Source organism: Cebus imitator, unplaced genomic scaffold (assembly GCF_001604975.1).
Source record: "Cebus imitator isolate Cc_AM_T3 unplaced genomic scaffold, Cebus_imitator-1.0 Scaffold76, whole genome shotgun sequence".
Lineage (NCBI taxonomy): Eukaryota > Metazoa > Chordata > Mammalia > Primates > Cebidae > Cebus > Cebus imitator.
In genome coordinates this window covers 9,953,905-9,981,827 of record NW_016107391.1, presented here as the reverse complement: position 1 = coordinate 9,981,827, position 27,923 = coordinate 9,953,905, and the positions used below count along the sequence as shown (strand labels likewise).

Sequence of the window (27,923 nt, the reverse complement as noted above, 5' to 3'; positions counted from 1 at the left end):
GCAGTGAGCTGTGATTGTGCCACTGCACTCCAGCCTGGGTGACAGAGTGAGACCCTGTCTCAGAAAAAAAAAAAAAAGGCAGACTTATCAGCAGTCCCTCATACAATATGAATGGTAAATTCAGGATCAGGACTAAGCAGGTCAGCAAGGTGCACGTAAGTCACCAAAAGGTGGTGGAGACTCCTATGACACCTACCTCAGCTATCGGCCATACCAACCCTTCTGTCTTAGCTCAGACCGACAGCTTTAGTGGGTAGTTCTCTGTAACCAACTGATAAAAGGGAAAATAGCCCTGACTCACAGATGGATTAGCTTTAGGCATTGATACTAGGAAAAAAAAAAAGATTGTTCCTGTAACATAGCTCCATTTAGGGGGTAGCCCTAAAGAACTTTAAAGGGAAATTCCCCCAATGGGCTAAGCTGTAAACAATATACTTGTTCATTCATTTTGTATGGAGGACAAAACAATTCCAGATATAGATTTACATACACTTGTGAGCAAAGGCAAATAGTTGAGTGGTACCTGATCCGCACTCACTTATGTGCAACCTGGAAGTGCAGGCAGTTGACCAATGGAGACAGAACTAGGAAACAAATACCTCCTCATTCTATATGGCTCTTTAGGAGTCCCCAGTGGGATTAAACCTCATAACCCACAGCAATGGGGATTGAGACAAGGCTGAGGTGAGGGAAAAGAGCAAGGCACTTGTGTCTGGTGCAAATTTAAGGAGGCACCAAAAAATCCAGTAACCAAGATTAATTATATTTTAATGCAATATTTTTAAAAATAGGAATTAATGCAAATACCCATGATGAACACAATATCAAAATGTTAAATAAAGAAACAATATTGCTAGTTTTCCCTTTATTCTTAGGCTCCACAGGGCTCCACACAGCACTGTTACTGATCTTGGTCATGCCAATGACCATCTCAATTTCACAGTCTATGTCGGCTTTACCTCCCTCCCTGCTCAGGCTCCTCCCTAGTCCCCTACTTGTGTTTTGTCATCACTACTCAAGATAAACAACCTTATATAAGTTCTTTTCTCCGAGTTTGCTCTATTATTTGGGGTGGAGTAGGCGAGATGAAACCCAAGCTAAGTAAGATAATTACCATAATATATCATTCGAAGAAGGATACTAGTGAAAGTGTGGGGAGGATCTATTAATAATTTCACTGGATTAATAGACAAAAATCAGAGCTGTCCTAGCACATCAGGATATATAGTCTTATTACAGGTAAGGAAGCTGAGGTTCCAAGGGGGTGGGAAGTCCTCCTAAGAGGAGGAGTCAGACTGAAAGCTACACAAAAAGAGGCAGAAATGTCCCTCTGCCTCTTAATCGGGACCTGGAGACTCAAACACACTTATGCAAAATCTCCAAAGAGGGTGAGCTCTTCATCCTGTCAATTTCATCTGCCTCGTGAACCCCAAGGCTCAAGTCTCCAGCACCAGGCTAGCTTACACAACAGCAGAGGGGCCTTAGGTCTGGGCACTGAGCCAAAAAAAGGGAGGCTGTGGTCCCTGCTTTGGTTACCCTGCTGGGTCTGAGCGCCAAATCCTATCTCCTCCTCCTTTCTCCCTCCCTCTTTTCCTCTCTCTGTTCCGGGACTGGGGGCAGGACCCTAGGCAAACAGAAAGCCTTCCAGTCTGAGAAAGCTCTAGCAGCCTGCCGGGATAAAGGGCACTGGGGGCGTGAGGAGTGCAATGGGCTCAAAATCAGAACCCAGCGTGGTGACAATGCCTCCATGAGTGTGCTTCCGCAATGGGCAGGCTCCTTGTCCAGGCGCCCACTCGCCCATGGACCCGGCGGGGGATTCCTGGCTGGGCCCAGCCATTCCGCTGGCGTGCGGGGGGGAGGAAACTCGCCTCCCGGGCAATCGGTTGTCCCCTGCCCCTGCCACTCCCTCCAGTCCGGGCCCATCTCTGACGTAGTGTGACCTTGCTCTTCCCTTCCAGGCTGTGGGCCTTTTTTCCCTGTGCAAGGTGAGGCTCCTGGCTGTCCCGAGGACGCTGTCCGGACGCCGCGGGGGACTGACCGAATTGAGCCCTCCTAAGCCTAGTGGGCAATGAGTTCCCTGTCGGCGAACGCCAGCCGCCTGCGCGGGGCGCCCCAGGAGAGGGCGGGTTCCTGTCGCTCCGCCGCCCGCAGAAATTTCCCAGGAACCGACTCCACTGACTCGCCCGTCCGCACTCTGCGCGTGGCCGCCTAAGCTCAGACTCCAGACGGGAAGAGACCGCAGAAGGAAAGCTGCCGGGGACTGGGCCCGGGGCGACGCGGCCCGAGCAGGCCGAGGACCGACGTCTCCAAGACCTTGCTCTCCAGCCTCCGCTACTCCCTCTAGCCAGCCCTCCCACGTGGTATCCAGGTCTGGGAATCAGAGCTCAGGGATGGCTAGGGACAACCGAGCTTTCTGGAGGCAAGCTTCCTCCCCCGCACGCGGGCGGAATGGCTGAGCCGGGCCTGGAAGCCCCCGCCGGGTCCTTGGGGACTTGCAGGCGCGCCGAACACAGGGCGGAGACAGTCGGGTGCCCCGCCCCAGCGGACTGGGCCGCCCTCCCTTTCCCCGCGCAGGGCCAGGGATGGGGGTGTGGTCCCAAGTGTACAGGGCCATCAAGCTCTGCGCGGAGCTCCCGGGAACGCTCCAAAGCCCTCAACCTGTTTCCCAGAACCGGTCCCGGGCCGCTCGCCCCGATTTCCAACAGCCTGCCTGTCCCCCAGGAACGTTCTGACATCCCTGGGGAGTGCCCAGGCCACGAGACAGCGTCGCGAGGACGCTCTCATCACGCGTAGTTGCAAGTTTCGGAGCGGCAGTGAGAAGCATGCGGGACTACGACGAGGTGACCGCCTTCCTGGGCGACTGGGGACCCTTCCAGCGCCTCATCTTCTTCCTGCTCAGCGCCAGCATCATCCCCAACGGCTTCAATGGTATGTCAGTCGTGTTCCTGGCGGGGACCCCGGAGCACCGCTGCCGAGTGCCGGACGCAGCGAACCTGAGCAGCGCCTGGCGCAACCACAGTGTCCCGCTGCGGCTGCGGGACGGCCGCGAGGTGCCCCACAGCTGCCGCCGCTACCGGCTCGACACCATCGCCAACTTCTCCGCGCTCGGGCTGGAGCCGGGGCGCGACGTGGACCTGGGGCAGCTGGAGCAGGAGAGCTGCCTGGATGGCTGGGAGTTCAGCCAGGACGTCTACTTGTCCACCGTCGTGACCGAGGTGGGTGCCAGGCCGAGACCGGGGACCCGGGAGTGCCTGACCCTCCCTCTGTGTCAGCTCCCCTTGAGACTCCCTGCGCACTGCCAGGGTCAGCGCTCCGCTTCCCTTCAAACCTGCTGTTCATACTTCCAGCAGCGGGTGTGCACCCCGAGAGAGAATAGGACTCACTCGAGGTGCACTCCTGGGTCCTTTCTGTCCAGTAAGGAGGTGATGGAGAAGGGAGTTTGTCACCAACTGTCTTTTCGTTTCCGATTTTCACAACAAATGAAGTTCCCCAAGAGCCTAGATGCTGCCTTGGGGGAAGCGCAGCCCCAGGCTACCCAGACGCACTGCCTGAGTCACCTTCCTGCCAGGCAAGGGAGGAGGGGTATGAAGGACCTTGTTACTGAACAGGGCAGAACCAAATCTTGTCTGTTCCCTGGCCACAGACTTCCGGAGGCAACAGGAGGTGTACTGCTGTACCACATACTTGTGGTGAGGTTTGGGGTCTTGTCCTGAGGTCCCAGTTTCTCTAAAAGACAGCAGATGGCCTCCTCATGCTCTTTGAGTGCAAGGAAGCAGAGAAGGGGAAACCCTGGCTGGAAGCCCTGGCACTCAGGGACCTCTCTGAGCACAGGGTCAGTTGGTAGGCAGGAGCTGCAGCCCCTCAGCAACCTGTGTGGTTAATGGTAGGTTTTCTAAGTTCCAGGAATCAGATGCACACAGGCTTCTCCCCTTTTTTTCCTGCTTCACATCTGATAAGGACCAGGGGCTGCTGGGTCAGGACACATCTTCCTTCTGAAGAGAGCATCCTCATGGAGCCATTGCCTGCTCTTGGTCAGGCAGGTAGGATTTCCCTGCTGCTAGTCCCTCCTCTACCTTGTGCTGCTCCCAAGAAAAACCTGCGTGGCCCCTGCTAGTCCCTTATCCCTTTCCCTCAGCACAGTAAAGCAGTCATCAGACATTGTGTCTGACCTTGTGCTGGGCACCAGGGTGTGGATATCTGGGTGTGAAGCCTGCCTTCAGATGCCCATTGGGCACACTGACTGTGTTACTGAGAAGGCTAACAGTAACTCTGGTTAGGAGTAGGGTTCTGGAACCCAAATTCAAATCCCGCCTTGCTTGCTTTGCAACCTGGGATAAATAAATCACCCTCTCTGTGGGACAGTAAGTGGAGAAAATACTCCAAGAAGGGATGATACAATTTTTGGTGAGTCTGAAAATATGAGCTAAGACCTGTCTAGGAAAGAACATGGGAGATTTAGGGAATGGAATTCTCATACATCAGAGTGGCTGGAACTCAAGGGATGAGAGATATGACAGATGAAACTAGAAATGCCCACAGGGCCAGAGTTGACTTTATTCAGAGGACAGTGAGGAAATAGTAAGCATTCTAAGGCCAGGTTCGTGCTTTTGGAAAGAGCTCACTCTAGCTGTTATGACAAACAAGAAGACCAGTGAGGAAGCTGTGAAAGTCTCCTCTGCAAGAGAATGGTGGCCAGCCAGGTGTGGTGGCTGTGTAATCTGTGGTACCTGTGGGAAGTGGGCTTAGCCTGTGGACTGCCTCTGGATCCCCCAGCATTGGCACCATACCTACTCTGGGCCCTAAGGTGGCCATGCTTCTCTGGCTTTGCTTCCCTAGCAGGAGCTCTAGTGCTTGCCCACTCCCTGCCCACAGTATGTCCTGGGAACAGCTAAGACTGGGTGCCAGCTCATCCCATGTTAATTTCTGGAAGTGTTAGCAGTGCCTGATACGGAAGCTGGACCGATGAGCAGCAGCCTTCCCTGACAGCTGGGCTGACCTGTCTGCTTTCCCTTTGTTCACTGGTTTTGTTTACCGTAGGGTATGAGGGGTGGGTAGCTGCTGGCCTCCAAGTCCATAGCTACCTATGTTGTGCCCTGTTCACAGGGACCTATAGGGATGTACATCATCACATATTCACACGCATACACCAGGATTTACTTTTTTCAGCAGCTTTTCCCTTCCTGGCTTCCTTTTTGAGTGGTGGGAGTAAAATAAAAAGCAACCAGAGGACAGGTGCAGTCACTCATGCTTGTAATCCCAGCACTTTGGGAGGCCAAGATGGGTGGATTACTTGAGGTCAGGAGTTCAAAACCAGCCTGGCCAACATGGTGAAACCCCGTCTCTACTAAGAATTCAAAAATTAGCTGGGAGTGGTGGCGCATCCCTGTAGTACCACCTACTCAGGAGGCTGAGGCAGGAGAATTGCTTGAACCAGGGAGGTGGAGGTTGCAGTCAATTAAGATCATGCCACTGTACTCCAGCCTGGGCGACAGAGGCCAGACTGTCTCAAAAAAAGAAAAAAAAAGAAAAAAAAAAGCAACTGGGCCCTGGAAGTTGGGAGAAGGAGGGAAGGAAGCAAGTACCAGGGTGAGCAGGATGCAGGATGAATGGATGGCTCTCCCCAGAGGAGTGGTGGCACACGGAGTTCTGGAGTCAGACTCACTAGAGGGCCAGTTTTGACTCCACTGCCAATCATCTGGCTGGCTGACTCCAGACAGGTTACATCACTGATGAAAGCCTCAGTTTTCTTGTCAATAAACTGGGGATACAAGCATATGAAAAGAGGCTCAACATCACTAATCACTAGGGAAATGCAAATGAAAACCATAATGAGGTATCACTTTGTACCCTTAAAAATAGCTACTACCAAAAAAAAAAAAACCACCAGAAATCCACTTTAGGATGCAGAGGCAGGAGGATTGCTTGAGGCTAGGATTCAAGACAGGCCTGGGCAACATAGCAAGACCCCATCTCTCCAATAAATAAAAATAAAAATTAGCCGGGCATGAAGGCATGTGACTATAGTTCCAGCTTATCAGAAGGCTCTGGCAGGAGGATCACCTGAGCTAGGAGTTCGAGGTTGCCGTGACCTATCACCATACCTCTGCACTCCAGCCTGGTGACAGGGCGAGACCCTGCCTTTAAAAAAAGTGTGTTGTTTTTTAACACAGAAAATAACAAGTGTTAGTGAGGATGTAGAGACACTAGAACCCTTGTTCATTCCTAGTGGGAGTGTAAAATGGCGCAGCCACTATGGAAAATAGTATGGTGGTGCCTAAAAATAGAATTACCATATGATCCGGCAATACCAATTCTGTATATATATCCAAAACCACTGAAACAGGGTCTCAAAGAGATATTTGTACACCATTTCCATGGTAGCATTGTTCACAATAGTCAAAAGGTGAAAGCAACCCAAGTCAGTCCACAGACAATGGATAAACATAATGCGGTATGTGCGTACAATGGATAATTAATTATTCAGCTTTAAAAAGGAAGGAAATTCTGACACATGCTACACATGGATGAACCTTGAGGAGACTATGCTTAGTGAAATAAGCCAGTCACAAGACAAATTATTTTCTGATTTCACTTAAAGAGTAGTCACACTCATAGAAACAGAGAGCAAATGGTGGTTGCCAGGGACTGGAAGAAGGAAGGCGTAGGGAGTTGTTGTTTCATGGGTATAGAGTTTCAGTTTTGTAAGATGAAAATAGTGTTGGAGATTGCACAACAGTGTGAATGCTACTGAACTGTACACTTAAAAATGGCTAACATATTAAACTGTATATTATGCGTACTTCCTCTTAGTTTTCAAAGAGGATAATAAGAGAAACCACCTTATGTGAGTTGTTGGAAGGACTCAGTGAGTTAATGCCCTAGGCCCCATCCCATGGTGGCCAGCAGAGTGTGGCACCAGCAAATAGGCTTCCTAGGTGGGTGGTGAGGAGTGATAAGGACAGGACCTCAGCACCCTCTTTGCCTTCTCCACTGGCTGGGCACAGTGGGCATGGTGGGAGCTGTCCTAAAGTCCAGGTTGTGGTGTGTAAAATAGGTGACAGGACTTGCTAGAGGCTGAGTCCCTCTCCCCACAGTGTTAGTTCCAAGTCTCAGAGACCTGGACACAGGTCCAAACCCATGCTGACTTGGCCAGTGTCAGTGGAGAAGGCCACGCCCAGGGCCCCTGAGCATGTTTTCTGCATCCCAGTTGGCACAACACAGGTAGTGGAATCGTCCTCATATTGTGTCTCTGCCTTACACCACCATGCCAGGATCTCCCAGTGAGCATATCCTAGGGGACAGACAAGACTGCCTGAACTACCCCCCACCCCCAACACCTCTTCACAGGATGACAGGGTTAGTCAAGAACCAAGGATGGCATGCTCTGGTGTAGAAATGCCTTTCATAGTATGCAGGAGATAGCAATAAGGTGTCTGAGTTGGAGTTTGCATAAGTGCATTCGTCTGTGTGTATGTATGTGTATAAGGTAGTTTCATTCTTCAGGGGTTATTGTGAAGTCCAAGTTATTCATCCTGTGCAATTACTAAGAGTCAAAATATTTTTTTTTTTTTTGAGATGGAGTTTCATTGTTGCCCAGGGTGGAGTACAGTGGGCACCGTCTCGGCTCACTGCAACTTCCCCCGCCGGGTTCAAGCAATTCTCCCCATTCCTAACACTGTGGGGAGAGGGACTCAGCCTCCAGCAAGTCCTATCACCTATTTTACAGGCTACAACTTGGACTTTAGGACAGCTCCCACCATGCCCACTGTGCCCAGCTAGTGGAGAAGGCAAAGAGGGGGCTGAGATCCTGTCCTTACTACTCCTTACTACCCACCTAGGAAGTCTATTTGCTGGTGCCACACTCTGCTGTCTCCCAAGTAGCTGGGATTACAGGCATCTGCCACCATGCCCAACTAATGTGTGTGTGTGTGTGTGTGTATGTGTGTGGCCAGGTTGATCTTGATCTCCTTATCTCAGGTGATCCACCCGCCTTGGCCTCCCAAAGTGCTGGGATTACAGGCATGAGCCACCGTGCCCAGCCATTATTTTTTAACTTTATTTTGAAATAACTTTTGATGTAGAGAGAAGTTTGAAAATAGTACAGAGATTTCACATATACCCTTCAACCAGTTTTCTCTGATGTTAACAATTTAAATACCCATTATGCATTTATCCAAACCAGGAAATTAACGTTGGTTACAATAGTAATAACCAAACTACAGACTTTTGTTTGAATTTCACCCGTTTTTCTGCTAATGTACTTTTTCTATTGTAGAATCACACCCAAAATCCCATGTTGTATTTAGTTGTCGTGTCTGTCTCCAATCAGTCACTGTTCCTCAGTCTTATCTTTCATGATCTTGACATTTTTACGAGTATTTTGACGAATGCTCCTCAATTTGGGTTGGTATGATTTTTCTCATCATTAGATGCGTCATGTGCTTTTTGGTAACAATACGATAGAAGTGATGCATACTCCAGGCATCATGCCAGTGGGTACATGATGCTGATGTGTCTTATTACTGGTGATGTTAACCTTGATCACTTGTCAAGCTGGTGTCTGCTGAATTTCTCTGCTGTAAAAGTACTATTTTTTCCTCTGTCGTTAATAAATATCTTAAGGGAGGTACTTTGAGATTATGCAAAATCCTGTGTCTCCTCAAATTTCTATCCACTGATTTCAGCATTCATCACTAGACCTTGACTGAAACAACTATTGCTGCAGTTTGCCTTGTGATGACTTTGCATTTCCTGATTCCTTCAATATTAATTGGAATTCTGAGAAGAGCTTCCCCTCCATATCTATTTATTAATGTATGTAATTATTAACTTATATCAGTACAGTACAGGTTCATATGCACTTATTTTATTTCATCTGTTATAAACTAATGCTATCTGTCTTTATTTTGTTGCTCCAGTTATTCCAGCTCAATCCGACAAGTTATTTTTCACTCTAAGGAGAAAGAATTATCCAGGGTAAAGGCCTTTCTCTATCTCTGGAGTCAGGGCTAGAGGAGTCTGTGTTTGCCCCTGCGGAAGAAGTGCCAGCCACAGCTTGTTGCTAAGTTTTCTATCGAGCAGCAGCTGAGCAGGAAAGCGAGCAGGGACTGGTGGGACCTGGGTTGGGACTGAAGCTTCTACTGGGGAAGGAAGGGCCCCAAGCAACCCAGCGGGTCTGATGATGGGGTCCTCATCACTGAGACCTACTTCAAGGGTCAGATCTCAGTCTCTATGGGCATGGCCCTTCATCTGTAGCTCTCAGGGCCAAGACCTTAGAGAGAAGAGGCCCTGTGTATGTGAGGAAGCCCAACAACCTCCTGCCCTGAGGCTAAAGGATCAGGAAGGGCAACAAATGCCCTGCTCTGGAGAGGGCCTAAGTTCATCTGCAGGGCCACAGAGTGAGCAGCAGAGACAATCCTGGCTCTTGGCCAGGGGCTAAGCATGAGCCAGCCTTTGCTTTAAACATGTCCTCTTCTCCCATGAAACATCATTAGGGTCTTGACCTTCCCATCCATCCATGGGCTGGGAAAATTGAGGCAGTCACCTTAAACTATATACCACTTCTGCCAGGTCTTGTGCTCCAGAGTTCTTGGGGAACCTTGTGTACTAAGGACCAGCCTTCTTGATAGGCTACCAGTGGTTTGAGACAGGGCTCCTGCCACACCGTAGAGTCTTCTGTCCTCTTCTGCAGGGGGGCTGCATCCTCTAGGAGCCCCTGAGTGGAGCTGCTGGTAGCTATGCCCTTAAGCATGACAGAGTCTCCAGCAAAGGGCCTGGACCTCTGGGGGCACTAGCCTTGTGCTTTCCTGGGAACTGGGGTCAGGGCATGAACTGCAGCGGGACTTACTGATTCCCCACCCATAGCCCAGAGGTGAGCCAGGTATGTGGAGCAAGATGAGGGCCTCTTCCCTTGCTAACAGGGAGCTTCTGGCAGGAATTGAGAGCAGCAAGCAAGGGAATAATGAAACAGACTAACCCTCACAGGCAGCTGCCGCTATGTGGGACTTCACACAGTAGCTCTCAAAGACGCACCTCCCTGGGGTCTGGGTAGGCCCCGACAAAGGGGAAAACCTCCCGTGATAGGCAGGTTTGTGGAGTTTCTTTCTATCAGGCCTGCAGGCTGCCCGGGGACATTGCTCATGGGTGTGGAGTCTGGTAGCTTGACTGTCAAGATAGCCTGAATATTAACCAAGTTGTTCATCCAAGTCCATACTTGGACCTGCCCTCTGGCAGATTCCAAAGGGGATAAGGTATGGAAGCCTCTGGCTCCAGCCAGCCCTGCGAGACTTCTATTTCCAGTCAACGCTTCAGAAAGCAAATCTTGCCAGAGAGCAGATAGAGGAGACTCAGGGGCTTCCCCTTGCTCTGCCCTGAATGTGCTTCCCTGTTTGTTTATCAGCTGCCTCACCCCAAACTGTTTGCCTCTCTGCTGTGTTCCTCTGACAACAGCCACCAGGATCTCAGAATATGCTTTTGTTCAGAGGTTGCTTCACCTGTACCTCCTGCCAAGTTTCTGGATAAACAGACTTTGCCCATCCCTCTTGGTGGGCAGCAGAACCCTCATACAGAGTCCAGGGTGGCATTTTGACAAAAACAAGGCTTTGGCAGGACTGGTCGGGGGGAGCTGCAGGTACCTTGGGCCTCTAGGACTGTAATTTCTCCCTTATGACAGGCTGCATTCAATTTAGGTGTAAGTCTAATACAGGTCTGCCTTGTTATCTAAAGCCGTGTTGTGGTTTTATACATGTTTCTGGAGTCCAAAAGAAAGGCAAGATCCCCATTTGGAATAGAGAAGGTGTGGAAAGAATGGGGGTTCTGGGGAAAGGCTGGATTGACCCATATGCTCTAGCAAGAAGCAGAGACAGCCCCACGCTGGTGGCTTCCGCTCAGCGTTTGCAAGACTGGAGGGCAGGCCCAGGTGGCCCTTCCAAAGCTTCCCCTCAGTGCTTGGTGACTGGCACAGGCATGGTGCCATTTGCTCATGGTCCCCTAATACAGGCTGGTAGAGCTATGGTAGATCCATTGTCAGGATGCAAGGGGCACAGCTAGATCTCTGAATGCCCCTTCTCCTTTCCACAGCCCCTCCACTCCCATCCCTATCTTCCCACACACACTCACTGCTTCTTCTGCTTTGGTTTAGCCTCCAGTGACTACAGAACCCATCAGTGAGGGTTTTCCATCTGTGATAGCTTTTTCTTTACCTCTAAAGAAAGAAAGATATTGAGAACATTTTAAGGTTTAGCAGCCTTCTGGCTTAGTTATTTGTAAATGAAAATATGAGTAGAAGAATTAAACAAGGGGCCGGGCGCGGTGGCTCACGCCTGTAATCCCAGCACTTTGGGAGGCCGAGGCAGGTGGATCACAAGGTCAAGAGATCGAGACCATCCTGGTCAACATGGTGAAACCCTGTCTCTACTAAAAATATAAAAAATCAGCTGGGCATGGTGGCACGTGCCTGTAATCTCAGCTACTCAGGAGGCTGAGGCAGGAGAATTGCCTGAACCCAGGAGGCGGAGGTTGCGGTGAGCCGAGATCACGCCATTGCACTCCAGCCTGGGTAACGAGAGCGAAACTCCGTCTCAAAAAAAAAAGAAAAGAATTAAACAGCCAAAAAGATAACCCACAAAATGGGAGAAAATATTGGCAAATCATGTATCTGATAAAGGATTTGTATCTAGAATATAAAAAGAACTCTTACGACTCAGCAATAGAAAGCCTGATTTAAAAGTGGATAAAATCATTTTTCCACTTTGGAGAACAGATGTTTTCCCAAAGAAATACAAATCAATCAGCACATGAAAAGATTCTCAGACTTTGAAGATGGCAGTGTGAGAAGCACCAGCGCCACAGGCCAGCTCCCCAGTGAAACAACCATAACTGGTGAAAATACATACACACACACACATTTAGAGTCCCTGGAAGTTGTCCTAAGAGTATACATTTATTCAAGAAAGTCTACTATATCTTGGCAAGAACAGTGGAAGTCTATGATATTTCAGTTAAAATCCCTTCAGCCCTCCCTTTCCCCATACTCCCAGCACAAGAAAAATGGAAGTTCTGCTGTAGGTGGGTGTGACCAAGAAAATAAGAGTTCTCTCTCCCATCAGCTTCCAATGAGAGGAAGCACCTCACCAAGAGGAACAACAAATTCCCATCCCCCACCCATCCCTGTATTCTCTTAGCTCCAAACCACAGAAGTTACAATTCTCGTGAGTGCAACCAGGAGATTATAGGATCCCATCCTCCACCAGCCCCTATTCATATAGTAGAGACTCTACTCCAGGTGTTACAAGTTGAGACTATTAGAGCCTTGATTGCCCTTATGCCAGCTTATTCATAGGGCAGAGCTTCCACACAAAGCTCCCACTTCCACTCAGTGTCCTACTCATAAAGTAGGGGTGTCATTCTGAGATAAATAGGCCACTTTTCCTGCCCACCTCTCTAGAACAGGAGCTCAGAGATTTTGCCCAGTGGAGGAGAGATAATCCAAAAGAAGAGAGTGCTAAAGCTATCCACACAGGAACTAAATTTATTTGAAATAGAGTATAAAAGGACAGCCCAAGATTGCTCTCAAGAACAACAGAGAATTTGGTGGTAAGCAACCAAGAGGATTCTGGTAACTCCATTAGGGCAACAAGTGAACTCATAATGCAGCTAGTTGACCAGGAAAAAAAAAGGAAACAAAAGAGAAAGAGACAGCTAAGAGCAGCCCTTCTGGAGTCAAAGCAAACCTTAAAGACGTGCCTCAAAAACTATCATTGCAAAGGGGCTTGACTTCAATTGGATTAGACTGTGGGACAATATATGCCCCCAGGGAATTACTGAAATTAATAAGGCAATTGGCTAGCAATTATTGAGGCTAACAGCTGAATGTGATACCAGCAGAGACAGACAGCTTAACAGAAAGATCAGGACAGGAGGCAATGCCTCACGCCTGTAATCCTAGCACTTTGGGAGGCTGAGGTGGGTGGATCACCTGAGATCAGGAGTTAAAGACCAGCCTGGCCAACATGGCAAAACCTCATCTCTACTGAAAATACAAAAATTAGCTGGGCATAGTGGCAGGCGCCCATAATCCCAGCTACTTAGGAGGCCAAGGCAGGAGAATTGCTTGAACCCAGAAGGCGGAGGTTGCAGTGAGCCGAGATTGTGCCATTGTACTCCAGCTTGAGTGACAGAGTGAGACTTCATCTCAGAAAAAAAAATGAAGAAGAAGAAGAGGAGGTGATCAGGGAAATGGAGGTAGAAGAATGTGTCAGTTATTTCTACAATATATTATCTAAAATGTCCAGCTTTTAACAAAACATTACAAGATATGCAGAGAAACAGAAAAGTATGACCTATACACAGGGAGAAAAATGTGGACAACAGTAACTGCCTGAGTGGGCCCACATGTCAAATTTTAAAAAACTTTAAGGCAGCCATTATAAATATGTTCAAAGAATGAAAGGAAGTCGTGCTTTTAAAAGTATAACGACAGTATTGCATCAAACACAGAATAGCAATAAAGAGAGAAAAGTTACATTTATATTTTTAAAAGCTGAGCCAGGCATGATGGCATATGCCTACAGTCCCAGTTACTCAGGAGGCTGAGGTAGGAGAATTGCTTGAGCCTAGGAGTTCAAGCCCAGCCTGGGCAACAGAAAGAGACTTTGTCTCTTAAACAAACAAACAAACAAAAGAACTGAATAGAAATTCTGGAGTAAAAATGTACAATAATTGAAATTAAAAATTAACTCAAGGTCCTTAATAGAAGATTTGAACAGACAGAAGAATTAGCAAACTTGAAGATAGAGAATTGGAAAGTATGTAATCCAAAGAACAGAGAGGAAAAAGGGAATGAAGAAAAATTAAAGAGCCTCAGAGAAATGGGGAACACCATTAAACATAGCAATATATACATAATGGAAATACTAGGAGAAGAGAGAGAGAGAAAAGGGCAGAAAAAAATACTCAAAGAAATAATGACTGAAAACTAACCAAATTTGGTGAAAAACATTAAACTACACATTTCAGAAGCTCAACAAACTCCAAATAGAATAATCATAAAGAGATCCACACCTTGACATATCATGGCAAAACTGCTTTAAAAAAAAAGACGAAAACAATGGGAAAAATTTGAAAGCAGCAAATATATGACTAGGCACATAAAAGAGAACTCCAAGAAGATCAACATTTGACTTCTCATCAAAAACAATAAAGGACAGAATTTGAAAGCAGCAAATATATGACTAGGCACATAAAAGAGAACTCCAATAAGATCAACATTTGACTTCTCATCAAAAACAATAAAGGACAGAAGGCAGTGGAGTGGCATATTCTAAGTCCTGAAGGAAAAAGAAACTGTCAACCAAGAATTACGCATCCAGCAAAACTGTCTTTTCAAAAATGAGATAAAGAAATTCTAAAATACACAAAACTTGAGAGAATTGTTTCTAGCAGCGATGTTTTACAAGAAATATTAAAGGAGAGACTTCAGGAATAAATTTAAGAATTTGCACAATGTATATTTAAAAAACTATAAAATGTCATTGAAAGAAATTCAAGAAGCTCTTAAAAAGTGGAAAGGCATCCCATGTTCTGTTCCATGGAGCAAAAAACTTATTGTTAGAATGGCAATGCTCTCCAAATTGATCAATAGATTCAATGCAAAAGATGTTCAACATTAGTTATTAGAGAAATACAATTAAAACCATAATGAGATATCTCTTTACACCCACTAAGATGACTAAAATTAAAGTCATGCAATAACAAGTGCTGGTAGGAATGTGGAGAAATTGAAACCCTCATTCATTGCTGTTGAAATCATAAAATGGTGTAGCCACTTTGAAAGCAGATTAGGAGTTCTACAAAAGGTTAAGTATAGGCTTGTCATATGACCCAATGACAGTTTCCCTCCTATGTATATACCCCAAAGAAATGAAAACATTTACACACAAAATGTTGTATATGAATGTTCACAGCAGCATTATTCATAGTAGCCCAAAAGTGGAAACAACCCAAATACTTATCATTTGATGAACGGATCATTGAAAATGTGGTAGACCTAAACCATAGAATATTATTAAACCATAAAAAGGAATGAAGTACTGATACACTGCACAATGACATGGATGGACTTAGAAAACAAGCTAAGTAAAAGAAGTCAGTAACAAAAGACATATATAATTCTATTTATATGAAATGTCCAGAATAAGCAAACTCATAGAGACAGAAAGTAGATTAGTGGTTTCCAGGGACTGGAGGAAGAAGAGAATGAGGAGTGACTGCCAACAGGTATCGATTTTCTTTCAAGGGTGATGAAAATTCTAAAATTAGATCATTGCTGATGGTTGCACAACTCTGTGAATATACTAAAAATGACTGAATTGTATACTTAAAAGAGTAAATGTTATGGTGCACAAATTATATTTCAATAAAGCTGTTATAAAAAAAATAATTAGCCAGGTTTGTTTTTGTTTTTCTTTGTTTTGCTTTTTCAGATGGTCAGTGAATTCCCAGCTTTACATCATAATCAAGTGATAAAGATAGAACTTGGGTGGTTAACCCCAGTTAACCTTTTTCAGTCCATTATTAACTACTACTTCTTACTTTTTCCGGCAATAAAGAAAGGATAACTATGAGAAGATACCATAGAAATCAATTTTTTATTCTTAAAAGGAGCGTTGCTGATTTTTCACTCACAGTCATCTCTGGGATTGAAGACCATTTATAAAATCCCTTTCATAGACGCTTTTCTAGTTTTTAGTAATGGACTGGAAGAATTTTTATTTCTTAGAATTTCTTTCTATTAGTCAGATTTTAGTGTAACCTGCTTTGCTTATTCATCCATGAGTTCCAAGTCATGATTTTGCCTTGGACAAAGAAAATGCTCTACTAGCATGAGATTAGTAGAAAGGAAACTACTATTTAATGAGGCCTGTGTCAGATGCTCCACTGACATTTTCCATCCAATGTACACAACAAACCCAGGAGCAGGTATTACTGTCATCTTTTTGAAGGTGAAGAAGCAGGCTAATAGAGGTGAATGGACTGCCCAACATCACACAACCCAAAGTGGCAGACCCCGAGAAAACCTGTGTTCTTTGCTGAACCCCAGGATACCTTCCAGTGTTCTCAGTTCCGTGCAGGTTAGACGGGGTTCATTTACCTTTATGGTCCTTTATGACTCTGGCAGAAACTAAAACTGCCAGACTTTGGCCACTTGGAGAGTTAGTTCAAGGCTGAGGGTGATTTTCCAAGTACAATGTGTGATACTCCTCAGTCCCAGAACCACATTTTCCAGATTGATTTTCTGTGACTCCTAATTAATTGTTCAATGTTCATTCAACAGTTTGTTAAGCACCCTCTGTGTGCCGAGCACTGTGCAAATATTAATCAACTAAAATATGATTATACAGATTATTCAGGTTTTAGAACTCTGTCCTTCTGCTGGAGGATGGTGAGGAGGGGGTGCCTCTTTCCTCTCTAGGCAGAGAGCAAGAGTGAAGTGGCCCAGAACAGAGCCTGCCCCACCCAGGGCTGCTGGGCTCATGCATGCACATGTGCACATCCAATCTGTCCTGTAAAGTATGCTTGACCTTGAGCTTTGTGAGGGCAGGGACCATGTCTTTCTTGTGCCCCACACAGAGCCTGGCCTGGAGCAGGTGCTCAATGTCGGTTGAATCAATGATTAAGCAATTTTTTTTGACCAATTCACTAGGAGAACTTGGGCCGGTTGCTTTATTGCTCTGTGCCTTTACTTCCTCATTTGTAAAACGAGGATAAACAGAGTACCCATCTCACATGGCAACCCTGAGATCCCCTGAGATAATACATGGCACTCAGTGAGCACTCCACACGTTATTGTCATTCCCATTACTGTTACTGTATGGAGGCATGGGAGGTGGCACATCCTTCTATGCCAAAAGTGAACTCCCATTCCCTATTACCTTATCACCTGGATTTTTGTTTCTTAAATTAGAACTGAAGGCCAGATGGACCAGCTATGTGAAACTCACTCTGCTCTGTTGTGAGAACCTTGGTCTGAGACCCTGCTGATGGGACAGACATAGTAACCCTGGGAGGCCCCATCAGAGGGGCAGGGAGAGGGGGGTAAGCTATGTTTCAGAAATAGTGTTTGACTTGAAAGCACAGCACCAGAGCAATGCCAGCCCGCGCCTCATGAAGACATCCACCATTAGCCTCTGAGCTGGTCATGTGAATTTATGTGTGTGTGTGCATGTGTGTACAAACATGTGCAGGGACACACAGGGACAATTCTGTCCCATCAAGGAAAACACTGTCTCCCACTGGGCCCGCCATATCACTGTTAACCACAGGGAGGTTTTGTGGCCCTGGCTAGTGGGGATCCAAGACATATCCCTCAAACCTGAAGGGTCTGGGAGCAGGGAGGGCCTGGTTTCCTAAGAAAAGCCCTTTCTGAAGGGTCCCCTTTAGGACTGGCAGCTGATTTACTGGACTCTAGCCCTTCACTCCAGGTGGAACTTTGTCTGCCAATCCTGTGTCCTAACACCAGGCCCCTCACAACTTCCCAAAAAGACTCTTTGGGCATCATGACTCCCCACAGGAAAGCCCAGTCCTAAAGTCAACCATGGGCAGCCACGCAGTCTAGCTGCCTTCCCCTGCTGGTTGTAAGCAGGGTCTCCAAAGGCAGATAGCAGCCCACATGGGCTTGGGACAAATGGCCACTGCGTGTGTGTGGTTCCTCCTGTGCTGCATCATTCTGACAGGGCTTCTTGGCCCCTCTTCAGGGAGGAAATGGGACCAAAAGCCATGGATACAGAGCCTCCAGGAAGGAGAATAATGGGAGCTGGCCCTCACCCCACTCCCCTTCCCAGTGCTCTCATTCAGAAACCCTGCCTCTGCTTCATTCGCCCAAGACCAGGCTTGACTCCTTACCAGGGCTAGCTTCATGGGCATGCAACTGTGTAGTCACACAGAGCCCCACACTTGGTTTCAGTATTTTGCCATTGCTGTCTTGAAATTCTTAATAACTTTTGACCAAGGAGTTATGCATTTTCAGTTTGCCCTGGACCTGCAAATTAAGTAGCCAGTCCCCAGTCTTATCCTTTGCTCATGCAATGCCTGGCTCCACATCTAACAGCCTTCCTTTCCTTTCTATCACTAAATCCTATCTATCCTCCCCTAAGGCAAAGTCCCGACAGAAAAATATTTGAAAAACTACAAAGAGCACATTAGATTTGAAAGAGCTTTTCTGCTCAACTGCAGATGGAATAATGATGGTTGGCATGTTAACGTGTCTACCAATCTTGAGTTTTTCCTGGCTCTGTCCAAGGCTAAAGGCTGCGATGGAGGCCTTCTACTCCTAGTCCTGGGTAACTGTCTCCTGGTATCACATTCTTTGAAGAAAGGCAGGGCATCATATCTAATAAGCTCCTTTTGTCCTGTGTTAGGAGCACAGGTCTAAAGCAGGATGCTGGTACAAGTTCGGGTTCTGAGGCTCCAGTAGCTATCTATCATGCTTATTTACTTGCTGTGACTTCAGACAAATCCCATTCTCACAGTCTGTTTAATCTTCTGCAAAATGAGTCACACCACATCATCAGGCCTTGGGGCCTCAATTGCTCATCTCTCTAAGTCAGAAGCAGATCCCAAGCTTTTATCTGAAGCTTTGGACAGTTATTTTTGGAGGTAGATGTCCATGAATGCAGGTACACATCCTGTTTACTGTTTCTGGTCTATGGACTGGCAGAACACATTAATCTGGCCATACAGTTTTAGAGGGTTCATTCCCCTTTCTCCTGAAGCCCACTCAGGAGCCCCATGTGAGGCAACACAACTCTGGATACAGCCTCAGATTTTTCCTTGGATTGTGCCTGAGCGGCAGAGCACTGAATTTCTGGCCCAAGTTGTTTTTCTTCTGCAGAGCTGTGTTGGGCGTTGCCCCTAGCCAGCATTGTGAGCACTGTGAGAGGCGGCCTCATGAATCTTGCTATTGTCTCTAGGACAGGGGTAATCTTGAGGACATTATCCTCAGCATCACAGAGTGGCTCTTTTGTGGAAGAAGTACATAGGAGAGACTTCTTTCAGACCTCAGTATTCAGAACGAGTGGGTGCTTCTGCGAATGAGCAGACTACTTCGGGTAGTAACCCTTCTGAGAGCTGGGATACGCAGAGCCAGTTTTGGAGCTGTGTCTGGCAAAGCAGACAGGCCCAGGACAGGACAGTCTAGGGTCAGTCTTACCCCAGGCTTAGTTTTTGCAAACTCCCTCCCCTTTATTTTCCATTTGCCCCAATTTCCTTAGCTTTTTGTTTTACATTTTTCTCTTGTATGTGTCTTAATAAACATCTCTGCCTGCTGCAGAATGAAGTGTGATATAAATATGTGAGTTTGTGCTTAAATCCACCACACTTTCAAGGGAGTTGTGAGTATTAAGAATGAATTATTTGGCAAACTCTGTAAAAGGAGCCCCACCCCAGATGGAGCCAGGGGTGGGTGGGAGGCAGGGGTCTTTCCTCCAGACTGGATCATCTTGCCATAGACAGCAGTCCCCCAAAACCCAGGCCCAAAGTGCTCATTGGCATCTATTTATTTATTTTTTTGTTAATAAATGAAAGGTCACTAAACACACTTTTAAATCTTTGCAACCTCCCTTGAAATTTTGCTGAATTGACTTATGTCAAACTGAAACTCTGGCTGAAACTCTCATTTTGTAGACACACTGGCAGGGACTTGTTAGGGCAACAGCATCCCACAGGCCCTAGGGAATGGGAGGAACCACACTTCTGGAAAGACTGGATGGGAAGGAGGGTGTAGGGGTGTAGGAAGGGGAGATAGGGAGCCCTGGAGAGGACTAAGTTAAGTAGGCCCTAGACCAGCGGGGCCCTGAATCAGGCCCCAGGCTTGGCCTAGGCGTGAGTGGAACAGGGACCACATGATTTTTCAGAGGGGTCTTCTCAGAAAATAAAGTCACAGAGCTCCTGGAACCACTTGCACTTTTCAACAAGGGAAAAGACATTTTACCCCTGGACCAAGTGGCCATGCCCTCTGCTCTGCCCTTTGGGCTTTTTAAACACCTTCCCTCCACACTAGGCTGCCTTCTAAAGATGCAGTGCTACTTTTACTTCGGACTGCTTCATAGCTGAGGGGTCACCAGTCACAGCCATGGCCTCAGCTGGCTTCCTGCTACGTAATGCGAGCAGAGTAGGAGCATCACCCTTCCTTTCCAAAGAGGATACTGAGTTTCAGGGAGGGAAGTGACATGCCCCAGGTTACTCGCCACAGTCCCGGCATAAGCCAGTCAAACCCAGAGCTGCAAGGCCTATGCCCTTTGCACAAAGGCAATAGCCTGGCACAGGGGAGGAGGGTCTGCCCAGCAGCTGTGCTAATATTCCCTCAGATCTGGGCTGGGGTTGAGGTCTGCTCGGGCTGGGCTAACGCTGCATGCTGTCTTCCTTGGCAGTGGAATCTGGTGTGTGAGGACGACTGGAAGGTGCCTCTCACCACCTCCCTGTTCTTCGTAGGCGTGCTCCTTGGCTCCTTTGTGTCTGGGCAGCTGTCAGACAGGTAAGGATGTGGGAGGGGAGGAAGGTGGGATGGCACCCTTTGTCAATCACTGCCTATCTTGGGATTGGACTGAATTCAGGGTATTTCTACCCAGAGAAAGGGAGGACCCTCAGGCCACTGAGTCCGTGAAAGGAGGAGCCCTAACGTCTCTTAATCGCCCTGTTCTCAGTCCCCTTCGTCTGGACACACTTTTGTTCCATTCTCCCGGCCTCATACTCCCAGGGCTTTGGCGGATTGTGGGGAGCGGCCACTGACCCCACTGGTCAGTGGGGTCCTCATACCACAGATTCCTTGACAAAACATGATTCTGCCATCACCATTGCCCTCCCTGCTCCACCACCATGTCAGAGGTGGGGGTGGATGACACAGGATCTGTCTGCTAGGACAGCCAGCAACCAGACAGTGAGCCTTCGCATGCACTGCTGCTGTGCGTTGGGCGCTGGTTGGGCACTGGGGCCACGGAGCTGATGCTGGCTTTGGGCCTCATAGAGCTTACAGGCCTGAGGAGGCAGCATCACAGCACCGGCAGACAGTGTTCCACAGGCCCCTGGATGTGTTGTGGTGACTAGTGCAGGAAGGTGGGAATGCTAAATGACAGTGCTAGGGAAAGCTTCCCAGCCCAAGCCAACAGCCAGAGACCTGAGTTTGGAGAATGGGGCAGGAGATGCTGTGCTGCTCATACCTGTGCTCCAGTCTACCCACTGGTCACTACCAGAATGTGAAGGTAACAAACCAGCTGCAGTGTCACCATTAGACATTGCTGAAAGCTACATCTTCCCACAGAGCAGTGGTTTGCAATTTTGGTTGCACACTACTTGTTTGGGAAACTTTCCAAAATTCTAATACCGAAACTGTATCCCAAAATCTTGGGAGGTGGGGTGCTGGCATCAGTATTTTTTTTTTTTTTTTTTTTTTTTTTGACGGAGTTTTTTTTTTTTTTTTTTTTTTTTTTTTTTTTTTTTTGAGACGGAGTTTTGCTCTTGTTACCCAGGCTGGAGTGCAATGATGCGATCTCAGCTCACTGCAACCTCTGCCTCCTGGGTTCAAGCAATTCTCCTGCCTCAGACTCCCGAATAGCTGGAACTACAGGTGTGCACCACCATGCCCAGCTAATTTTTGTATTTTTAGTAGAGATGGGGTTTCACCATGTTGACCAGGATGGTCTCAATCTCTTGACTTCGTGATCCACCTGCCTTGGCCTCCCAAAGTGCTGGGATTATAGGGGTGAGCCACTGCGCCCGGCCGGCATCAGTATTTTTTCAAGCTCTCCAGGTGATTCCAAGTGCAGCCAAGATTGAAAACCACTTGCCGAGTGACTCTTACTTCTGAATTTACAGAAGTTTTATGTTGCTGATTCAAGAAATATCTGCAATCTGTGCTGTACTCACTTTCCAGAAATGTGCTGGCAGCATCCATCTCTGACTCCTTCTAAACAGCATATTTCCACATGGTCCTTGCATACTCAGTTCCATGCTTTTGAGGCATAGTGACTCCACAGGAAGCTGAGAATCTCAAAGCTATCTCCTGAGCAGACAGATGCCTGAGACCTCACCAAGGAGGAAGATGAGAAGATGTGACAGGGGAAAAAGTCTGCCAAGGCCCTGAAAAAACACTAAGTCTGCACTGATGCCTGACTCAGGGCTTGCAACATACCTTGGCAACCTACACCTCTCATGTTTTGTATTATACTGCATTTTCTAGGTTTGGCAGGAAGAATGTTCTCTTCACAACCATGGCTGTACAGACTGGCTTCAGCTTCCTGCAGATTTTCTCCATCAGCTGGGAGATGTTCACTGTGTTATTTGTCATCGTGGGCATGGGCCAGATCTCCAACTATGTGGTGGCTTTCATACTAGGTAGGAATGGCTTCTGGGACATGGGGTTCCTCCCTCCAACCCTCTGAAAGGCCCAGAAACAGGAAATATTGGGCTATTGGGCTGTGCTTCCAAAGCTCTTGAATATATATGTGTGTTGGGTTGGAGCTGTAGCTGTAGCTCTTGGAGCAAGCCACTCATAGAGACGTGATCACAGGAACTTGTGAGGGCAGGCACTCACAAGGAGCCACCTCTGTGCTGAGCCTTGAAATATGGTGGAGGAGAAGAGCTGGAGCCATTAAGAACCAGCCACACAATAGCCAAGACACATTCTCAGGAGCATAGGGCTTGAGAGAGGTACAGAGGAGGACATTTTAGGGGAAGGGCAGCCTGAGGATGTCTGATCTGAGCTTTGTAGGCTTGAGACTTCTTCCTGGTGGCCTGTGAAGGAACTTACGGTAGTCACTCTGGCCAGTACACAGGTGTGGAGGCTCATGCCAGACAGGGGTAGTTCAGTGCCAGCCTGTCATCACTAGGCCCATCTGGTCTCACCCTGAGTCAGAGCCCGCCCCACAGCCTATCAGCTAAGCACAGGACGAGCCTCCCTGCACTGATAGCAGCCCCATCTCCTGTCAGGCCACACAAGGAAAACTCATCAGCTACAAGGTCACAAGGAGGTCCCTGGGGCCCTCAGCAGGGCCCTTTTCCAGGGAAGGAGTGAGGTGGACTCTGGACAAGTTGATCAGGGTCATCCATAGGAGTGAGAGCCCCCAGTGTGTTTTCTGAGCACAGCAAATGGGCAAATGAGAGAAGCAGAGGTGAGGGGTATCTCTGGGACAGGAAACACAAATTCCCATCATCTCTAGGGTGACAATATATTCTAGCTTGCTCAATACCATCCCAGTTTGTCTCTATTGTCACAGTGTCATTATTAATAATGCCCCTTTAATAGAATTCTAACAATTCTTCTTGCCTCAAAAGTCTGAATCTGGTTAGGTGACTCTGATTGCTTTTTAAGAGTCTGGAGGACTAATTGGCTTTGGAGATGTTGTGCTCTCTTAGTTGAAGGTGTGTACACCCTCCATCAGGCTGCCAGGATGGAATTATTCCACCTCCACTCCTCTATTTGTGAAGAGCCCCGTGCCATGGGCTCAGCCTCAGTGTCTGCAGAGAGGAAGAGGGAGGAGAGAAGGAGGGAAGAACATGCTGGAGCCACACGGTCCCAGCAGATAGCATACTCTTCAGCAGGCCCCAGCGGGAGGAAGCTGCTCCCCTTCCTGCAGGGGGAAGGAGTGGGGCAAGATTTTCTTGAAGTTCATTTGTATAGAGGCATAGGGAGCTTCAGGCCAGTGATGTTGGAAACTGGAGGTTGGAGGATCTTAGGACAGAAATTGCAATCTCCTAGTCCCCAGGGGCTCCAAGATCACAGGGCAAAGCCTACTGTCTGCATGTTTGAAGTCCCCAGAATCCATCTTCTGTGTGATGATCCTCCCTAAACCTGAAAACCCCAACATGTAGCTCTGCTAGGGCTAGACGCATACCAAAAACCAAACAGGCCTCCCCAAAACAGAGGACTCTGACCAGCAGGCTCATATCCCAGGAAGACCTGAAGGACCACCTGGAACAGAAGGGCAGGGAGTCACGGTGAAGCCAGAGAAGCTCCATCTGTGGGAATGGGAACAAGGTGGGACTTGTACCAGGTGGTGGCATCCCCAGTTCTACAGAATGGGCAGCATTGAGATCTGCCTTTTCAGTGGCACAAGGTGCTTCTGGGGCCTCCAAGCCTCCCCTATGCAAGTGGGTGAGGCAAGGAGACCATACTCCAGGCTTCCTACAGGAAACGGCTGCCCTACTGGCCCTGACACTGCCATCTACTCTCCTCCCAGCTCCCCATGCAACGTGTGGTCTCACATGCAGGGTGGAGAAGGGGAAGAGGGCCAAGGAGAAAGTAAGGTCATGGAAGATCAGTCAAGTCAGCAGTCAGTAGGTAAAACCCTGGGTGCAGCAGCCTTGCTATCAGCCAGGATCTGGGCTGCTTAGGGCTTGCTATCAGCCTGGGGCCGGGCCTTCTGTAGGGTGCTCTGGGAACCTCTCCAGTGGTAGTTTTACACCATTGTGCTCTGCAGGAAATTACTGGCTTTTGTGTCCTGGTATGAGACTCGTTGTGTTGGGTTCTCAGGTCTGAAAGTTTAAGAGTGTCCCTGAAAATTAGTCTGCTCTGGAGTGGCTGACTCCCCAGTCAGTGCCTGGAATTGGCGGACACAGTAGAAAGGCAGGGTGGCTGCTGGCTTTCCTACAGTGCAGCAGCGCTCTCTGGTGTTTCTGGGATAAAATTGCTGAATTCCAGGTTGTATTTGACTACAATAAACCAAAAAGTGGGGTCAGGACTGAGGAGTTCTGTAGGTGCCTTCGCTTCTGCCCTCTGGCCCTAAGGAAGGGTTGGCAAAGCTCTGCAGTGATAATTTCACATTAATTTGGGAAGCCAAATTACTCCCACTGTCAAAGCGGTGCAGAAATGAGTCCTTGTTTTGTGCTGCTTTTTAAAAATGATCAAGCCTGCCAGAGTCACAGCAGACTAGAAAAGGGAAAGAAAGAACAGTGCTACCCAATTCAGCATAAAACAGACATGCCTGGAAGTGATGGTGTTGCCAGAATGACACTGGTTTAAGAGGAAATGACCACTCGGGACCAAGGACACCAACCCTACCCACACTTCAGCTCCCCTCACAATCTCCTACTGTTGCCCAGAAATAATGCCCTCCACCTGTCAACAGCCTTCTGGGTAGAATGCCATCAGTATCCTCCCTTATCCCCCATAACTAGCTGCTTAAACACAAAAAGTTACCTGCCTCCTCTCTTGACTGATTCATTAATTCAGTATTTTTTAATACTTCTACATCAGCCTCCCATGTGACATTTCTTTGGGCATGCTGAACCATTTAAAGCCTTGCTTCCTCTGACATCTAGAGGTTTCTCCTTTTGATAGGTGTATAAATGATGGATCTTCCTTTACAACTCTGGCTACTAGGAAGCTCAGGCAAGTTTGGAATTTAACTACATCAATGATGCAGCTTTTACCAGCCACGTATTTGTTTTTTTACTGTTTTTAAATTGAAAAGTTGAAATATAAATTTTTCTTAGCCTGTTTGGGATGCCATAACAAAATCCTGTAGACTGGGTGGTTTAAATGACCAAAATTTATTTTCCACAGTTCTGGAGGATGGAAGTCCAAGATCAAAGTACCAGCAGGGTTGGTGTCTAGTGAGGGTTCTCCCCTTGGGTTGCCTTCTCCCTAAGTGCTCACATGGTCTTTCCTCTGTACAAGTGCTCAGAGAAAGGAAATGCAAGAAAGAGAAAGCAAGCCATAGAGAGCTCACTCTCTGGTATCTCTTCTTATAAGGACACTAATCCTATATCCTATCAGGTCAAGGGCTACAATGTATGAATACTGGAGGGACACAAACATTCAGTCCATGACAGATTTGCATACCATGATATTCACACTTTTAAAGTGTACAGTTCAGTGTTTTTTAGTAAATTCACAAAGTTGTACACCCATCAACACTATCTAATGCCTCATCACCCCAAAAAGAAACTCTATACTCATTAGTAGTCATTTCCCTCTTCCCTTTGCCCCTGGCAATCACTAGTTTACTTTCTGCCTTTAATGGATTTCCCTATTCTGTACATTTGATATGAATAGAATCATATAATATGTGGCCTTTGGGACTGACTTCACTCGTTTTGAAGGTTGATCCATGTTATAGCATGAATTAGTATTCCACTGGATGAAGACAACACATTTTGGCCATCCATTCATCAGTCATTAACCGTCTGGAAGTTTCTACTTTGAGGCTGTTATGAATAATGCTATGAACATTGGAGAATACGTTTTTTGTGGAAATATATTTTTAATTATCTTGGGTATATATCTAGGAGTGGAAATGCTGGGTCCTATGGTGATTCTATATTTAACCTTTTGAGGAACTGCCAAACTATTTTCAAAGTAGTCAGCTGCATAGTTTTGTTCTTTTCACCAAGGCACAACTTTTAGTTTTCTTTATATCTTACTTTAATGTTACCATTATTTTCTTGTGTTTAAATTTGAAGTTGCCTCAAAATCTCGAAGAGATGAGCTGGCATATAAATACATAAATAAATACATAAACATGATGCAGAAATTTTCTAGCATGCCTTATTTGCATTGCACCATGAGAAGGAAGAACTCACTCCTGTCTAGTCACAAGAAGCTCACTGCCTGGTTGTGGAGAGGCAGCCAACATAGTTGTCACTGTGGACATGGGGACATGGGTCATGGGAGTAGGGCACATATCATTGCTGGGTATACACAAAGATAGGAAAGGTTACTTTTGACTAGAGTGATCGGTGCAGAGAGCAGGGAAGCCTGAGCAGGAGGACATCTATTAAGTCCTGAGCATTTTTTGGGAAGCAGAGGGGTTCTGCTGTCTTTCACTGGGCCCTTTTGGATCAAAGGCATTGTGCTTTCCATCATTCCCTTGAATGTAGCACATTTCAACTGCTTGACCAGGATAAGAATAACTATTGCTGAACACCTGCCACATGCCAGATACCCTTCTAGTCACTTTACATATGTGATCTCAGCCTTCATAGTAATATCTCCAGGAAGGAGATATTATTATTATCACAGTCACTCTAGCTGCAAGTTAGCACCAAGGAATCCAGGCTCTCCTCGTGCCAGGTGGAGGACACTCCTAGCCCAGGGTTCTTGGGTCTCACCTCATATCCTGGCAGCTGCACTACAGTCTCATTTCTTGAGCTGGGGTCTGCTGAGGGCCTCTGTTGGTCATTTATGAAGGTTCATGTCCTGCCTCTGTGTGAAATGGGCCCAGCGGTTCCAGAGGCAGGTACTGCTCTACTTGGAAGGGAGCCTGGCCCTCTCTGAGTCACTCCCTCTTGGAGAGAATGCTCAGATTCAGGTGGGTGTGACAGATGGTAGGCAATACTCCTAGGGCTATCCTGGCCCTCATCCTAGTTAGGTGTGTCCCTTTGACTTAGATGTCAAAATTTCACTCCCAGAAGACACTCAGAGGCCCAGCCAGACCAAGACCAACCAGGCTTTGCACTAGAAGCAAAGCAGGCAGAGGAGGCCGATGGAGCAGAGGAGGCCAGGACAGGGATCCCCAGTCAGCACAGCAGGAGTCACTACTGTCATCTGTCTCACTGCTACATGGAAAGCTCGTGACATCTGCAGGCCATAAAAGATCTGCGTAATCAGGCTCCTTTCCCAGCGTTCCTCAGAGGGGCTGGCTGGCCTCCAGCGACAAGCCCAGGAAGGGAAAATGCAAATCCACTTCTGAAAGAGGGATAAGGAGTGCAGATCACCTGAGTTCAAAAGTTCAAGACCAGCCTGGCCAACATGGCAAAACCCAGTCTCTACTAAAAATATAAAATTAGCCAGGCGTGGTGGCTAGTGCCTATAGTCCCAGCTACTTGGGAGGCTGAGGCAGAAAAATCACTTGAACCCAGGAGGCAGAGGTTGCAGTGAACTGAGATTACACCACTGCATTCCGGCCTGGGTGACAGAGTGCAACTGTCTC

At 47.3% G+C, this 27,923-nt stretch overlaps 1 protein-coding gene across 3 annotated transcripts in view; it reads left to right on the top strand.

The window, feature by feature from the left end:
- The first annotated feature begins 2,376 nt into the window (after window positions 1-2,376).
- SLC22A4 (solute carrier family 22 member 4) overlaps window positions 2,377-27,923 on the top strand; it is a 51,109-nt gene continuing 25,562 nt past the window's right edge. For 2 of the 3 annotated variants that reach the window (XM_017532459.2, XM_017532458.1), the window contains exons 1-3: window positions 2,377-3,215; window positions 20,427-20,530; window positions 22,232-22,386. In XM_017532459.2, coding sequence (XP_017387948.1) covers window positions 2,823-3,215; window positions 20,427-20,530; window positions 22,232-22,386 — 652 coding nt within the window. In that variant the 5' untranslated portion in view covers window positions 2,377-2,822. The remainder of the gene's footprint in view (window positions 3,216-20,426; window positions 20,531-22,231; window positions 22,387-27,923) is intronic. The other variant, XM_017532460.1, reaches the window with a different exon arrangement.